Source organism: Schistocerca nitens, chromosome 6 (assembly GCF_023898315.1).
Source record: "Schistocerca nitens isolate TAMUIC-IGC-003100 chromosome 6, iqSchNite1.1, whole genome shotgun sequence".
NCBI lineage: Eukaryota > Metazoa > Arthropoda > Insecta > Orthoptera > Acrididae > Schistocerca > Schistocerca nitens.
This window is the reverse complement of record NC_064619.1, coordinates 88,481,345-88,498,498: the sequence shown is the minus strand read 5'-3', so window position 1 is coordinate 88,498,498 and position 17,154 is coordinate 88,481,345. Positions and strand designations below refer to the sequence as shown.

The 17,154-nt window shown below is 41.9% G+C and overlaps 1 protein-coding gene across 1 annotated transcript in view; it reads left to right on the top strand.

The window, feature by feature from the left end:
* Nucleotides 1-17,154, top strand: part of LOC126262460 (uncharacterized) — a 421,346-nt gene that overhangs the window by 316,217 nt on the left and 87,975 nt on the right. The window contains exons 3-4 of the mRNA XM_049959116.1: nucleotides 4,668-4,782; nucleotides 10,781-10,897. Of these exons, the coding sequence (XP_049815073.1) occupies nucleotides 4,668-4,782; nucleotides 10,781-10,897 (232 nt within the window). The remainder of the gene's footprint in view (nucleotides 1-4,667; nucleotides 4,783-10,780; nucleotides 10,898-17,154) is intronic.

Here is a 17,154-nt window from a genome sequence, read left to right as displayed (position 1 = left end):
TCTGGATGATTGACTGATCTGGCCTTGTAACAATAACCAAAACGGCCTTGCTGTGCTGGTACTGCGAACGGCTGAAAGCAAGGGGAAACTACGGCCGTAATTTTTCCCGAGGGCATGCAGCTTTACTGTATGATTAAATGATGATGGCGTCCTCTTGGGTAAAATATTCCGGAGGTAAAATAGTCCCCCATTCGGATCTCCGGGCGGGGACTACTCAAGAGGATGTCGTTATCAGGAGAAAGAAAACTGGCGTTCTACGGATCGGAGCGTGGAATGTCAGGTCCCTTAATCGGGCAGGTAGGTTAGAAAATTTGAAAAGGGAAATGGATAGGTTAAAGTTAGATATAGTGGGAATTAGTGAAGTTCGGTGGAAGGAGGAACAAGACTTCTGGTCAGGTGACTACAGGGTTATAAACACAAAGTCAAATAGGGGTAATGCAGGAGTAGGTTTAATAATGAATAGGAAAATAGGAACGCGGGTAAGCTACTACAAACAGCTTAGTGAACGCATTATTGTGGCCAAGATAGATACGAAGCCCACACCTACTACAGTAGTACAAGTTTATATGCCAACTAGCTCTGCAGATGACGAAGAAATTGAAGAAATGTATGATGAAATAAAAGAAATTATTCAGATAGTGAAGGGAGACGAAAATTTAATAGTCATGGGTGACTGGAATTCGAGTGTAGGGAAAGGGAGAGAAGGAAACGTAGTAGGTGAATATGGATTGGGGCTAAGAAATGAAAGAGGAAGCCGCCTGGTAGAATTTTGCACAGAGCACAACTTAATCATAGCTAATACTTGGTTTAAGAATCATGATAGAAGGTTGTATACATGGAAGAACCCTGGAGATACTAAAAGGTATCAGATAGATTATATAATGGTAAGACAGAGATTTAGGAACCAGGTTTTAAATTGTAAGACATTTCCAGGGGCAGATGTGGACTCTGACCACAATCTATTGGTTATGACCTGTAGATTAAAACTGAAGAAACTGCAAAAAGGTGGGAATTTAAGGAGATGGGACCTGGATAAACTGAAAGAACCAGAGGTTGTACAGAGTTTCAGGGAGAGCATAAGGGAACAATTGACAGGAATGGGGGAAAGAAATACAGTAGAAGAAGAATGGGTAGCTTTGAGGGATGAAGTAGTGAAGGCAGCAGAGGATCAAGTAGGTAAAAAGACGAGGGCTAGTAGAAATCCTTGGGTAACAGAAGAAATATTGAATTTAATTGATGAAAGGAGAAAATATAAAAATGCAGTAAATGAAGCAGGCAAAAAGGAATACAAACGTCTCAAAAATGAGATCGACAGGAAGTGCAAAATGGCTAAGCAGGGATGGCTAGAGGACAAATGTAAGGATGTAGAGGCTTATCTCACTAGGGGTAAGATAGATACTGCCTACAGGAAAATTAAAGAGACCTTTGGAGATAAGAGAACCACTTGTATGAACATCAAGAGCTCAGATGGAAACCCAGTTCTAAGCAAAGAAGGGAAAGCAGAAAGGTGGAAGGAGTATATAGAGGGTCTATACAAGGGCGATGTACTTGAGGACAATATTATGGAAATGGAAGAGGATGTAGATGAAGATGAAATGGGAGATACGATACTGCGTGAAGAATGTGACAGAGCACTGAAAGAACTGAGTCGAAACAAGGCCCCCGGAGTAGACAACATTCCATTGGAACTACTGACGGCTTTGGGAGAGCCAGCCCTGACGAAACTCTACCATCTGGTAAGCAAGATGTATGAAACAGGCGAAATACCCTCAGACTTCAAGAAGAATATAATAATTCCAATTCCAAAGAAAGCAGGTGTTGACAGGTGTGAGAATTACCGGACAATCAGTTTAATAAGCCACAGCTGCAAAATACTAACACGAATTCTTTACAGACGAATGGAAAAACTAGTAGAAGCCGACCTCGGGGAAGATCAGTTTGGATTCCGTAGAAATACTGGAACACGTGAGGCAATACTGACCTTACGACTTATCTTAGAAGAAAGATTAAGGAAAGGCAAACCTACGTTTCTAGCATTTGTAGACTTAGAGAAAGCTTTTGACAATGTTGACTGGAATACTCTCTTTCAAATTCTAAAGGAGGCAGGGGTAAAATACAGGGAGCGAAAGGCTATTTACAATTTGTACAGAAACCAGATGGCAGTTATAAGAGTCGAGGGGCATGAAAGGGAAGCAGTGGTTGGGAAGGGAGTAAGACAGGGTTGTAGCCTCTCCCCGATGTTATTCAATCTGTATATTGAGCAAGCAGTAAAGGAAACAAAAGAAAAATTCGGAGTAGGTATTAAAATCCATGGAGAAGAAATAAAAACTTTGAGGTTCGCCGATGACATTGTAATTCTGTCAGAGACAGCAAAGGACTTGGAAGAGCAGTTGAACGGAATGGACAGTGTCTTGAAAGGAGGGTATAAGATGAACATCAACAAAAGCAAAACGAGGATAATGGAATGTAGTCGAATTAAGTCGGGTGATGTTGAAGGTATTAGATTAGGAAATGAGACACTTAAAGTAGTAAAGGAGTTTTGCTATTTAGGGAGCAAAATAACTGATGATGGTCGAAGTAGAGAGGATATAAAATGTAGACTGGCAATGGCAAGGAAAGCGTTTCTGAAGAAGAGAAATTTGTTAACATCGAGTATAGATTTAAGTGTCAGGAAGTCTTTTCTGAAAGTATTTGTATGGAGTGTAGCCATGTATGGAAGTGAAACATGGACGATAAATAGTTTGGACAAGAAGAGAATAGAAGCTTTCGAAATGTGGTGCTACAGAAGAATGCTGAAGATTAGATGGGTAGATCACATAACTAATGAGGAGGTACTGAATTGGATTGGGGAGAAGAGGAGTTTGTGGCACAACTTGACCAGAAGAAGGGATCGGTTGGTAGGACATGTTCTGAGGCATCAAGGGATCACCAATTTAGTATTGGAGGGCAGCGTGGAGGGTAAAAATCGTAGGGGGAGACCAAGAGATGCATACACTAAGCAGATTCAGAAGGATGTAGGTTGCAGTAGGTACTGGGAGATGAAGAAGCTTGCACAGGATAGAGTAGCATGGAGAGCTGCATCAAACCAGTCTCAGGACTGAAGACCACAACAACAACATTCACAAACATCTCTGACTTTACTTACAAAATTTATCACTATAGGACACGTAGTCCAAAAGATACGACGCGCTAAACACAGAGATGTCTGTAAAGTTATGTTTTCTTAAAACGGAGAGCAAAGCACCCAGACTTTACTCATCCCGTGTTTGATAATGAAAGCACTTAGCGACTTTGAAAGCAATTTCAAACCTTTTCCAACATCTTTCTCGCTTACTTCGTTAACGTCAAATACTTAACACATTTACTCATTTGTAAACCAATGAGACGTTTGAAGCTGTTTTATACAAGGGAGTTCAATTCTTTGAAGAACCACGAGTCTACTGGTTACTTACTATCTGGAAGAAAGCGTTGTGAGATAAGAACTACTCACATCCCTTAGGGATAGGAATGAAAAAGGGCTGACATTGAAGCGTAACTCAGGAACATCTGGAGCAATTTCGACCAAAGTTTCTAGGTATTTTACTTTATCTGTATAAAAATACTGTGGAAGTAAGAATCCCCAATACCGTTAGGCCTGGGGGTGTGCATGAGAAGGGGATGACGTAAAAATGTTCAAAATGACGTCCTTTCCTTGACTGAATCTGCCAGATTTGTTCGTGTATCAACGTGGAATGTCCAGTGCGTTACAAGGAAATGTATACCATTCGCATCCATGTGATACGGCTAAAAAAAGTGGCCGTGCAGACTTTAGATCATACCAGTTTCTACATTTTATGTCTCTTTCTGTGCTTCCACTCATCGTCCTCAGTTTACCTAATAACAAAAACTCTTTTACTTGTTGAAAGTCTTCGTCGTTAATTAGTACCATTTCCTTTATTAATGGCAGATAATACATTATGTTAACTTTAGTGTTGTTGATTTTAAGGTGTATTTTCAAACTTTTATCTGTAATCATTTCCACTCATTATTCAAGTTTATTTGGACCAGAAGCACACTGTATACTTTGACAAGGAAAGCGAATATAGCACATAGACGTTTTGAGAACACATATAGCTCCCTCTTTTTCTTGATACAGTATCTCTTTGCTTGACACCTCTTTCAATTCCGAATTTCCCATTATCCCAATGAAGTGTACTAGAATTGATGCATACATTCTTCAGTACACTAAAATTATTAGAATAAATTCCTGGTTTCTCAAAGGCTATTAGCACATATTTTGTTGAGACTGAATCAGAAAGCTTTCTTAAAATGTATGAATACAAGGTATAGTGGTAGTGCATATTTATGGCTGTGGTCTCCAATTTCATTCAGGACCTGCAGATAGTCCACTGTACAATAAAAACCAAACAGTTCCTTTGCCTGACAGAAATTCAAAAAGTTTTTCCGTATGTGGTCGGTTTTTGTTTTAGTGAATGTCTCGTACACTGCAGTGGTTGACGGGTCTATAATGGTATCGGACAATTCGTGGTTAAAGATTTATGAATTAGCTGGCATTATACGAGTAACAAGAAATAGTATGAGGAAGGTACTTTCAAGAAGAGTCCCGTGTTTTCTAAAATGCTTTAAAAACGCATTATAAGCTATCTTAAGTGCATGCTATCTTGCAGGTCTGAGGGATCCAGTACCACAACGTTCGCTGGCGAATCTGTGTGGAGATCTCAACAAGGGCCTGCTGCCCAAGAATCCAATGGGGCAGAGCGTCTATGGTTTCACATATCCCTTGTAAGTACACTAAATTCTATAACAGAAAGATGTATTGCATATTGGATCATCTAAGTGGCTCCGTTTAAAGACTAATTTTGCTCTTGTATTTCTAGTGATTTTTTTTTCCGTGACTGAAACTGATTTTGTTTGCTTGGCACACTTTGCCTCCAAAAAAAGTTTTCTTCCCTAGTACGGCATTACAGAATACCATCGTTCTGTTAACAGACACGAAGTTGTCTATTTCCAATCTCAATGATCCACAACATATTTATTCTACAAAGTAATATTAACCACATAAATATACCATCACTAACTTTTTCGAAGTGTTATGTGTGCGTAATATTTCGCTAGCCTCTGCGCATGATTGTGCAATAACATTGGAGGTAATTGTGAACATGCTCAAAGATAAAACTACAAAAACGCAAATCAGAGGAGGTATTAAAACTGACAAAAATAAGCCAGTTGTTTATAGTGAAAAATTCGAAACAAAGGCTCGTTTGTTGGAATAAATCAATTCGTGCTTACAACAACACCAGTAAATGGAAAGCGGATACAATAAGTGTAATACGTTAATTGTGTTACAAATACACTGGAGAGCTAAAGCATTATGGCCGCTGATGATTGCGAGATTGAACGCCACCTGGTAGAGATGCGGGCACGTGGCGTAGTAAGGAAAGTATATAGTGAGCTAAAGAAGAATATTCCGTATTTTGTGAACCAAAACAAGAAAAAAGTCCCGTAAACATGGCCTCTAAAATGCATTCGTTATACGCATATAGGTACTTGGTCGTCTTCGCTACTACGAAACATACGAGTTTGCCGGAACACTAACTGGTTCCATTGGGACTAATGTACGCGTTGCCCTTACCCTGTACTGTGAAAACGTGTTACACAAACCGTACTAAAAGATGTTTACCGTGTGTTGTAGCCATGGGAAATAACAAAGGATTGTGTCCCTATTTATTTACTAGTACATTCTGTAGGTCGGTCGTCTTAGCAAAGAGCTTGCAGTAGTGAAGATGAACAAGTGCTCCTAGCTCTGGAGGAATGCGTTTTAGATCCCCGGTTTACCTGATAGTTATGTATTGATTTGGTCTGTACCACCACCTATCAAAATATGAAATACTTTTTTAATACCCTGTACAGGCCGACAGAGACGAATGGAGAATCATACTAGCGAAGATAAGGATCGCAAATGCGGGAATCCGCTAGCATAAGCGACTTTGACAAAGGGCAGACTGACAGCCTGGTACATTGGGAGTAGCATTTCGGAAATAGTGAATCTGGTTGGATCTTCGCGTGTTACTATCGTGAGCATCAATGGGAAGTAGTTGAAACACGGTGAAACCACGAGTGGGCGACAAGGTGTCGGACGTCCATACCCCATCACAGAACGTGAACACACGAGGCTTCCTCACTCAGTAATGAAGGACAGGCGTCGATCTGTGTGGCAGATCTCACGACAGTGTGCATCGCTGGTGCAGTCACGATTGTCTGGGCGTACAGTGTCCAGCGCACGTTGTAGAACATGGGTCTCCGCAACTGACGACCTCTGCGTTGTACCGTGTTGACCAGCGACACCGTCAATTACGACTGCAGTGAGTAGGGGATCGTTGAGATAGGACCGTGGAACATTGTAAACGTGTCGCGCGGTCGGAGGAATCACATTTCTTGTTATATCAGGTAGAATATCGTGTCCACAAACGCCGCCATCCAGGCGAACGACTGTTCGAAACACGTAGCATGTCACGAATGCAGGCCAATGGGGGCAGCACTATGCCACGAGGAAGATTTACCTGGAGTTCCGTGAGACTTTTGACAGTAATAGAAGATGCTATGACAGCTGTGAACCACCTGCATTCTACCTTCAATATTTTTTGAGATAATGTGTCATTTACAGAAAAAGCGTAGTTGCGAGATACTGAAATTCAAAAAAATTTTTAGGTACAAACTTTTATACAGATTTCCAGTTCTGACTCTTTGATGGACTACAATTGTCCTGACCCATTATCTGTGTCCTCTTCAGTGTCACAATCGCCATTTCTTGCCTCCTTCTTTTCGTTTTTGTTTCTTTTTCCATTTACTGAGCAGAAAACTCTGGCCTACATGAAGCACATCCAGTTCTCGCAGACCTATAGCTGTGTTCTGCCCTAATCTCGCCCTTACCTTCTTCAGAACCTTCAGCCTTTTATAGATTCTATCATCAAAAGTTATTACAGCATGAGACACTGCTAACTTTAGTCATGCGGCCAACAAAAATATTTTTAGGCATACGGTACCATACAACATTACTGAATGAATCTTTCACATTCTGGGTCTTCCGATACAAAGATGTCTTTAGTACATCCGGATTTACCAAATCGTTGAATATAGGTTTATTTGCCACCATTCTTGCCAAAAGTGAAAGGTAACCAGAAAATTCAGTTTCCCTACATTTACAGCATGACTACACGAAGTACAAGTTTATATGCCAACTAGCTCCGCAGATGACGAAGAGATTGAAGAAATGTATAATGAAATAAAAGAAATTATTCAGATAGTGAAGGGAGACGAAAATTTAATAGTCATGGGTGATTGGAATTCGGTAGTAGGAAAAGGGAGAGAAGGAAACGTAGTAGGTGAATATGGATTGGGGCTAAGAAATGAAAGAGGAAGCCGCCTGATAGAATTTTGCACAGAGCACAACTTAATCATAGCTAACACTTGGTTCAAGAATCATAAAAGAAGGTTGTGTACACGGAAGAAGCCTGGAGATACTGACAGGTTTCAGATAGATTATATAATAGTAAGACAGAGATTTAGGAACCAGGTTTCAAATTGTAAGACATTTCCAGGTGCAGATGTGGACTCTGACCACAATCTATTGGTTATGAACTGTAGATTAAAACTGAAGAAACTGCAAAAAGGTGGGAATTTAAGGAGATGGGACCTGGATAAACTGACTAAACCAGAGGTTGTACAGAGTTTCAAGGAGAGCATAAGGTAACAATTGACAGGAATGGGGGAAAGAAATACAGTAAAAGAAGAATGGGTAGCTTTGAGAGATGAAGTAGTGAAGGCAGCAGAGGATCTAGTAGGTAAAAATACTAGCGCTAGTAGAAATCCTTGGGTAACAGAAGAAATATTGAATTTAATTGATGAAAGGAGAAAATATAAAAATGCAGTAAATGAAGCAGGTAAAAAGGCATACAAACGTCTCAAAAATGAGATCGACAGAAAGTGCAAAATGGCAAAGCAGGGATGGCTAGAGGACAAATGTAAGGATGTAGAGGCTTATCTCACTAGGGGTAAGATAGATACTGCCTACAGGAAAATTAAAGAGACATTTGGAGAAAAGAGAACCACTTGTATGAATATCAAGAGCTCAGAAGGAAACCCAGTTCTAAGCAAAGAAGGAAGGAAAGGCAGAAAGGTGGGAGGAGTATATAGAGGGTCTATACAAGGGTGATGTACTAGAGGACAACATTATAGAAATGGAAGAGGATGTAGATGAAGATGAAATGGGAGATACGATAGTGCGTGAAGAGTTTGACAGAGCACTGAAAGACCTGAGTAGAAACAAGACCCCGGGGTTAGACAACATTCCATTAGAACTACTGACGGCTGTGGGAGAGCCAGTCATGACAAAACTCTACTATCTGGTGAGCAAGATGTATGAGACAGGGGAAATACCCTCAGACTTCAAGAAATATATAAGAATTCCAATCCCAAAGAAAGCAGGTGTTGACAGATGTGAAAATTACGGAACAATTAGTTTAATGAGTCACGGTGCAAAATACTAACACGAATTCTTTACAGACGAATGGAAAAACTGGTAGAAGCCGACCTCGAGGAAGATCAGTTTGGATTCCGTAGAAATATTGGAACACGTGAGGCAATACTGACCCTTCGACTTATCTTAGAAGCTAGATTAAGGAAAGGCAAACCTACGTTTCTAGCATTTGTAGATTTAGAGAAAGCTTTTGATAATGTTGACTGGAATACTCTCAAATTCTAAAGGCGTCAGGGGGAAAACACAGGGAGCGGATAATGGAATTTAGTTGAATTAAGTCGGGTGATGCTAAGGGAATTAGATTAGGAAATGAGACACTTAAAGTAGTAGATGAGTTTTGCTATTTGGGGAGCAAACTAACATAATTGTCGAAGTAGAGAGGATATCAAATGTAGACTGGCAATGGCAAGGAAAGCGTTTCTGAAGAAGAGAAATTTGTTAACATCGAGTAAAGATTTAAGTGTCAGGAAGTCGTTTCTGAAAGTATTTGTATGGAGCGTAGCCATGTATGGAAGTGAAACATGGACGATAACTAGTTTGGACAAGAAGAGAATAGAAGCTTTCGAAATGTGGTGCTACAGAAGAATGCTGAAGATAAGGTGGGTAGATCACATAACTAATGAGGAGGTATTGAATAGGATTGGGGAGAAGAGAAGTTTGTGGCACAACTTGACTAGAAGAAGGGATCGTTTGGTAGGACATATTCTGAGGCATCAAGGGATCATCAATTTAGTATTGGAGGGCAGCGTGGAGGGTAAAAATCGTAGAAGGAGACCAAGAGATGAATACACTAAACAGATTCAGATGGATGTAGGTTGCAGTAGGTACTGGGAGATGAAGAAGTTTGCACATGATAGAGTAGCATGGAGAGCTGCATCAAACCAGTCTCAGGACTGAAGACCACAACAACACACACTTCCTTCACTGATCGGATAAGTTTTCTACAAATTTATACGGAAATTAACACCTGGCGTTTGTGATACCCCCAAATTGCGTTTCTTAAACGTACTGTATTTTACGCTTGGTAATTTTATATAGTATAAAAGACCAATACATGCAAGTACACCACAGAAAGCGCTAACACCTTATTTTCATGCAAACTAGTGTCAGACAATGGACTGGTTTTTTGTAATGCCAACTTCCGAGACGTACCAGTAGCATCAAAACAAGACATTCACATCCTAATAGACTGTATAGTCCAAAGATATGAATCCTGAACTCTGATAGCGTATACGAGGTGCCGAAAATTGTCGCATGTCAAATTTAAAAATATTATTTGGATGTATTAAAACTGTCTGTTTTTAATGTATTATGCACCAAAATGTTCAGCAGTGTCTAATGTACATCATGGAATAGAAAACAGAAAGCGTCAAATTTCATCTAAGTTCACCTGCGCGTAAAATCTGGTGCAAGAAACCTTCGGAAACCTAGCAAGGAATCCATGTCACGCAGAATCACTGCTATATTGTGTCCCAAAGATGGACTAGCACGCTATTAGACACGTGGTCATAATGATAACCTGAGAAGAATTCGGCACTGGAATATGCCGAAAAAAACTTCAATCACGTGGTCATAATGTTTTGACTCATAAACGTGAACGACGCTTCTCCGTTACTTTGAAAAGTCAAATGGCTCTGAGCACTGTGGGACTTAACATCTATGGTCATCAGTCCCCTATAACTTAGAACTACTTAAACCTAACTAACCTAAGGACATCACACAACACCCAGTCATCACGAGGCAGAGAAAATCCCTGACCCCGCCGGGAATCGAACCCGGGAACCCGGGCGCGGGAAGCGAGACTCCGTTACTTTCATACGCCCTTTCACAGACGTACATGAACTAAGTTTTGTGATACATTTTGGATCCCTTTTTGTAGACCACGGTAAAATTACAAAGACGAAGAAGGAATAGTAGGAATGGTAAAATGATTGTTAACAACTTTATGAGTAATAATTGGAGATATGACATCTCGGGGAACCGTGACCATTGCAACTATAGTGAAATAAGACGCACCGTCTGGTTGACTTGCCATGCTTTATTTGGGTTACCGGTTTCGGCCCGTAATACTGATCATCTCCAGGTTCACATAAACATTACTCCGAAGTGCAGTTTGCCACCAGGCGGGAATTCAAAGAGACCCAGACGGTGCCTCTTTACACTGTACGTGAATGGTGCTCACCATACACGTCGCAGAATTCCTTCTAAGTTCTAACCGCATCACCTTCTTTTTTTTTTTTCCAGTGAACTGCTACGCAACAAGACGCTGCAGTTCCTCAGCCGGACGCTGCCCATCCTGAGAGAGGACGAGACGCTGCCCAAGGTCGCGCGCTTCGAAGAGGAGGACATCCAGACCAATACGTGAGCTCGCACTCCAACCAGCCATTCTACCGGGGCTCTATCCAAGAATCGAGCTATTAGCTCTATCGCTGGCATATCAGAGTCTCGGGAAACTTAGGAAACTAGTTACTTCTCCGTTAAGACTGTCTTCAGGGACTTTTGCAACAACAGTCTTATAGTATTTTAATCACAGTTATTATTTCCCAAAATTTCTTGTTTATTTCACTGCAGTTGTAATTCTTATTCTTCTCTATCTTCCGCCCATGTACCCTTTTTATTTGTGCTTTGTCTTGCCTGTAAATCTTTCAAATCTTCACACTCAATTCTAAATAAATCAGCTTGCAGCTTAGTGTAACAGATAAAGACACTCGACTCGTTTTCGGAATACCGAAAACTCAGAGGACAGATTAGTCACGCACTTAAAGGAGCGCTTTAATGGCAGTGGAACACTGCAGATTAAGTAGAACTAGCAAGGAGTCTTAGGAGTCGCCATTGCTGTCGCCATATTAGTCAAGCAGCGTGTATATTACAGTCAGTTGTATGAAATCAACCCATTAAAACGCGTAGTCACGCAGAAGTGACAGAATGGCAGAAATGAGCTGTCTTGTTTGGACGTGACCATGACAACACTGTGAATGAAGTTACGCAATTGATTGGTGTATCAAAGTGGATTGTCCAACGTGTCTACAACCAATGGCGTAATACTCGGAGCCATGTAACACCGTGTGAGAACAGTCGTATTAAAATGAGCCTAAGGGACAGGTCGAAGACGTGTGTCACGGCTTGTCAGTGATAACAGTTATCAAACCCGACGGTAACTGATGATGTCAGCAACTGTTGCTCCAACTCAACCAGTTTCCGAGCGGACATTGCCAAAGGAAGTACATATAATGTCCATTAGGAGTCTACAAGGTCCCCTTGCGGTATCAAACGCCCATAGAATTTCCCAGTTTAGCCATGAGTTCGTAAAAAGTTATGTAGTTGGCTAACATTATAACTGATCATGCCTTCCCATCCGAGACTGCACTAGTTACCGATTTCCTGTATTAACGAAACGGTGCGTAGGGCTTCCTCCTACCTGTTTTCTGTGAGGCTCTCGGTTCTTGAGCGCCAGAAGACTTACGGTTCCCCTATGTATTTATAGCCAAGAAAGACTCGTTACCCAAAAGTCGCGTACTTCTTCCCGCTCCAGTGATTCACTACTGCGCCAAGTGGTCCATCCGTTCGTTACTGATGCCTGCGTCGGAAACAGGGTCCCACTCTTTACTGTTGAATTCTGCAGCACTGTTTGAGGCAGCGAATTGTAAAATTCAGGAAATTAGATGCTGTCGAAAAGAGGAGGACAAGTTAGATATCTTGCGAATGGCGAAAGCTCACAGCGACACATAAAGCTGCACGTCTTGTATTGGCCAAACTGCACAGTAGCCGCACAGTACCTGAATGGAGGCGTCAGATGCGCTGTGTGTGTGTGTAGGGGGGGGGGGGGAATTGTAGATCTGTCGGAGGTTCTTATATGACTTTTCACCGATGTTCTTTGTTATCGTGAATCGTGAACATGAAGCAGGATGTTTATTTCAACATTTTCGGTGACAAAGTGTTGATCCCTCTTCCTCAACTTCATGGCGAGTTTGCTGCGGTTACTTCCATCTTGCAAGATGACGACAGGCGCGTTCACCTGGCTGCATGCATACGTTCCTAGTTTGACAAACACTAATGCTCTCTATATCTGATCGACCGGTTCATTAATTCAGCCATCTCAGTCCCACAGAAAACGAGTGTAACAATTTGGAATAGTGTGTGGAACGTAGGAACATTTCCGCAGCTTGGTAACTCTGCAGGATCTAACGATCAATACTTGGCTTCAATAACGCATACATGAATAAACCTGTGAACTCTCCTCCTCAGCGAACTGAAGCCTTTATCAAGACAATCCACGTTGGAGTGTAGATTGTATGAGACAGGCGACATATCATCAGGGTTTCGGAAAGACATCATCAACACTAAGGCGCTATAGTCATGGACTGTGCGGCTGGTCCCGGCGGAGGTTCGAGTTCTCCCTCGGGCATGTTTGTGTGTGTTTGTCCTTAAGGATAATTTAGGTTAAGTAGTGTGTAAGCTTAGGGACTGATGACCTTAGCAGTTAAGCCCCATAAGATTTCACACACATTTGAACATTTGAACATCATCAACACAGTTCTGAAGAGAGAAACAGCCCGCAATGACGAGAATTATTTCACAATCAGCTTAGCGGCTCATGCATCCAGGTTGCTGACAAGAATAATTTACGGAAGAATCGAAAGAAAAATGGAAGATCGTTGGATGACGATCGATTTGGTTCTATAAAAGTTAAAGGCAGCAAAGAGGCCATTCTGGCGTTGCACTTGATAATGGAAGCAAGACTGAAGAAAAATCAAAACCTCTTCATAGGGTTTGTCAAACTGTAAAAAGCGTTCTGCGATGTTAATTAGTGCAAGACTTTCGAAATTCTGGGAAAAATATGGGTAAGCCATAGGGAAAGACGGGTATTATACAATATGCACAGGAACCAAGAGGGAACAATAAGAATGGAAGACAAAGAACAAAATGCTCGGATTAAAATGGTGAAAGAGAAGGATGTACTCTTCCGCCCCTACTGTTCAATCTACACATCCAAGAAGCAATGACGAAAATAAAAGAAAGATTGAAGAATGGGATTAAAATTCAGGGTGACAGGTTATCAATGATAAGATTCGCAGATGTCATTGCTATCTTCAGTGAAAGTGAGGAAGAATTACAGGATCTGTTGAATTGAAGGAACCGTCTAACGAGTACAGAATATGGATTGAAAGTAAATTGAAGAAAAACGAAAGTAATGAGTAGTATCAGAAATGAAAACAGCGAGAGACTTAACATCAGAACTGATGATCACGAAGTAGATGAAGTTAAGTTAGGAAGCAGAGTTAACCACAATGGACTAAGTAAGGACAACATAAAAGCAAGACTAGTACTGACAAAAAGGGCATTCCTGGGCAAGAGAAGCCTACTAGTATCAAATATAGATCTTAATTTGAGGAAGAAACTTCTGAGAATGTACATTTGGGGCAAAAAAAACAGCATTGTATGGCAAGTGAAACATGGACTATGGGGAAAAAATGGTTCAAATGGCTCTGAGCACTATGGGACTCAACTGCTGAGGTCATTAGTTCAAAAATGGTTCAAATGGCTCTGAGCACTATGGGACTTAACATCTATGGTCATCAGTCCCCTAGAACTTAGAACTACTTAAACCTAACGAACCTAAGGACAGCACACAACACCCAGCCATCACGAGGCAGAGAAAATCCCTGACCCCGCCGGGAATCGAACCCGGGAACCCGGGCGTGGGAAGCGAGAACGCTACCGCACGACCACGAGATGCGGGCAGGTCATTAGTCCCCTAGAACTTAGAACTAGTTAAACCTAACTAACCTAAGGACATCACAAACATCCATGCCCGAGGCAGGATTCGAACCTGCGACCGTAGCGGTCTTGCGGTTCCAGACTGCAGCGCCTTTAACCGCACGGCCACTTCGGCCGGCGACTATGGGAAGACCTGAGCAAAAGCGAATAGAGGCATTTGAGATGTGGTGCTGCGGAATAATGTTGAAAATTACGTGGACTAATAAGGTAAAGAATGAGGAGGTTCTCCACAGGATTGGCGAGGAAAGGAATATAAGGAACACAGACAAATAGAAGGGACAGAATGATAGGACGTCTGTTAAGACATGAGGGAATAACCTCCATGGCACTACAGGAAGCTGTAGAGGAAGACAGAGACTGGAATATATCCAGCAAATAATTGAGGATATAGGTTGCAAGTGCTACTCTGGGATGAAAAGGCTGGCACAGGAGATGAGTTGGTGGCGGGCAGCATCTAATCAGTCAGAAGACTGATGGCTAAAAAAAAGTCAAGGCTAGAGGCGGCGGGAGTGACTAATGCCTCGTCTTGTGTGCTTATTTTCTGCCATGTGTCACTGTCATTTGACGTCAGTGCAGGGACGCTTTCTTCAAAGACATTGCGATTATTATTCAGCTCCAGCTAAGTTTGTCACTTGTGACCGCGAGGCACGCTGTAATTCATTACAACATATAAAAATGTTTCTCATTGTTTTACAGTCCGTGACGTCACTCTTTACTCGTGGCGATCGTCATAGAAGACACGCAATGAGCAGCGCTAGGTTGCTTGATGATCAGAGGATGTAATCGCAAGAACGAATCCAATTTGACGCTATCCCTTCTTCAAACGACAATGACGGGAATAGGAAAGAAGCGTACAAGGCTCATTCTGTCTGGCACCACAGACAGAAGTAATATTTGCGATCACTCGGCAAGACAGCAAAGTAATTTTCCTTTTTAGATGAGGATCCGATGTCTTACTCGTAAGTAATCCCTTGTAGATAGCTTGAACGTTCCCAAAAAACAAAGCAGGAATTTTGTCGCCTCTCTTGAAGACATAGTCTGGATTCAGATTTCAGTGAATGTGCGAAGAACGCTAGAGTACTGAGACAGCGTGGGATGAATGTTTGTAGCACGCACCCCCGCAATGAGCAATACAGTCTGACGTCACCCAGATACAACCCATTTGCTGCTTCTGTCGGCCATGTGACTCGTTCGGACTACCAAAATGCATCCTCCGAACAAGGCAGTTTACAACAGCTTATTTATTTACAACTGTCGTACACCCAGTTCATCACATGGTCGAGATACAGAATTGCCTATTCCTCATCTTTACAACAGTCTCTTTGTATTTCCTCCTCATCATATATGTATTCTGCAAGTTCCACATGATTGTGAATGCATAGTGAGTTGACCAACGACTGTTTACAAATCCCCCACACCGCTTATAACAGCGGCACACAAACACCTAGTTGTACGGGGTTAGTGGAAGTTGCAGCGAACGGACCACTGAAATTTGTTACTCTTTTTCCTGTCTTGTATGCCATCCGTATATTTCATGTGGTCCTTGTCGTCTTCGATTCGGCATCAGTTTCTTCGAGAGGGATTTCGACAGGGCAGATCACACAAAGCATCATTCTTTCACTACGATGAAGCGGACAACCAGAGATATTCAGTTCCAGACAACATAAACTCTCTACAGCCTACATATTCGCCGAGAGAAAATTCAGCAACTGTATTGACATTTCAAAAATATATATATCATTTATTTTCCAGTTCCAGTTGCACATTTTTATAGAGTATGACTAGTTTCGAGCTTCGGGGATGATTTTCAGATCTACGTAGTAGCGTCATCAGTTCGTCGTTTCTGTATCGGAACTACACATCCAATGTGTCTGATTTGTCATGCCGAAAAAATGGCAGTCGTGCTGAAAAATAAACGATATATAACTTTCTTTAAATTCAACAAGCAAAGCGAAACTAAATCAGTTTCCTTTTTCTTTCCTTTTTTTTTCATTTCATGAGATTGAGTTTTGGCCTTGCCATGAGTTCATGAAGAGAGATGGCTGAAGCTAAATACTCGTACATTAGCAAGCACTGTGAATCTTGAAACTTCGTGGCAGATTAAAACTGTGTGCCGGACCGAGACTCGAACTCGGGACCTTTGCCTTTCGCGGGCAAGTGCTCTACCAACTGAGCTACCCAAGCATGACGCACGCCCTGTCCTCACACGTTTACTTCCGCCAGTACCTCGTCTCCTACTTTCCAAACTTCACATAAGCTCTCCTGCGAACCTACCAGGACTAGCACTCCCAGAAGAAAGGATTCTGGAAACGTCCCCCAGGCTGTGGCTAAGCCTTGTCTAGGCAATATCCTTTCTTCCAGAAGTGTTAGTTCTGCAAGGTTCGCAGGAGAGCTTCTGTGAAGTCTGGAAAGTAGGAGACGAGGTACTGGCGGAAGTAAAGCTGTGAGGACGGAGCGTGAGTCGTGCTTGTGTAGCTCAGTTGGTAGAGCACTTGCCTGGAAAGGCAAAGGTCCTGAGTTCGAGTCTCGGTGCGGCACACAGTTCTAATCTGCCAGAAAGTTTCATATCAGCGCACACTCCGCTGCAGAATGAAAATCTCATACTGTGAATCTTCTTGACAGACTGAAACTGACTGCGAGATGGGTATTCGAAACCAGCCCCTTACCATGAAGGCTAGTTGCCAACTGTGAGTTCGGATATCTCAGTCGATATAATCAATGCTCGCAAAAACCCTTCAGTCTGTGTTCACATCCCAGGAAGGTTCACAACAGCGCACATTCTGTTCATCTACTACCTCTTCACCCATTTTCGCAAATCATCTTACTATGTGTGGCGGAGG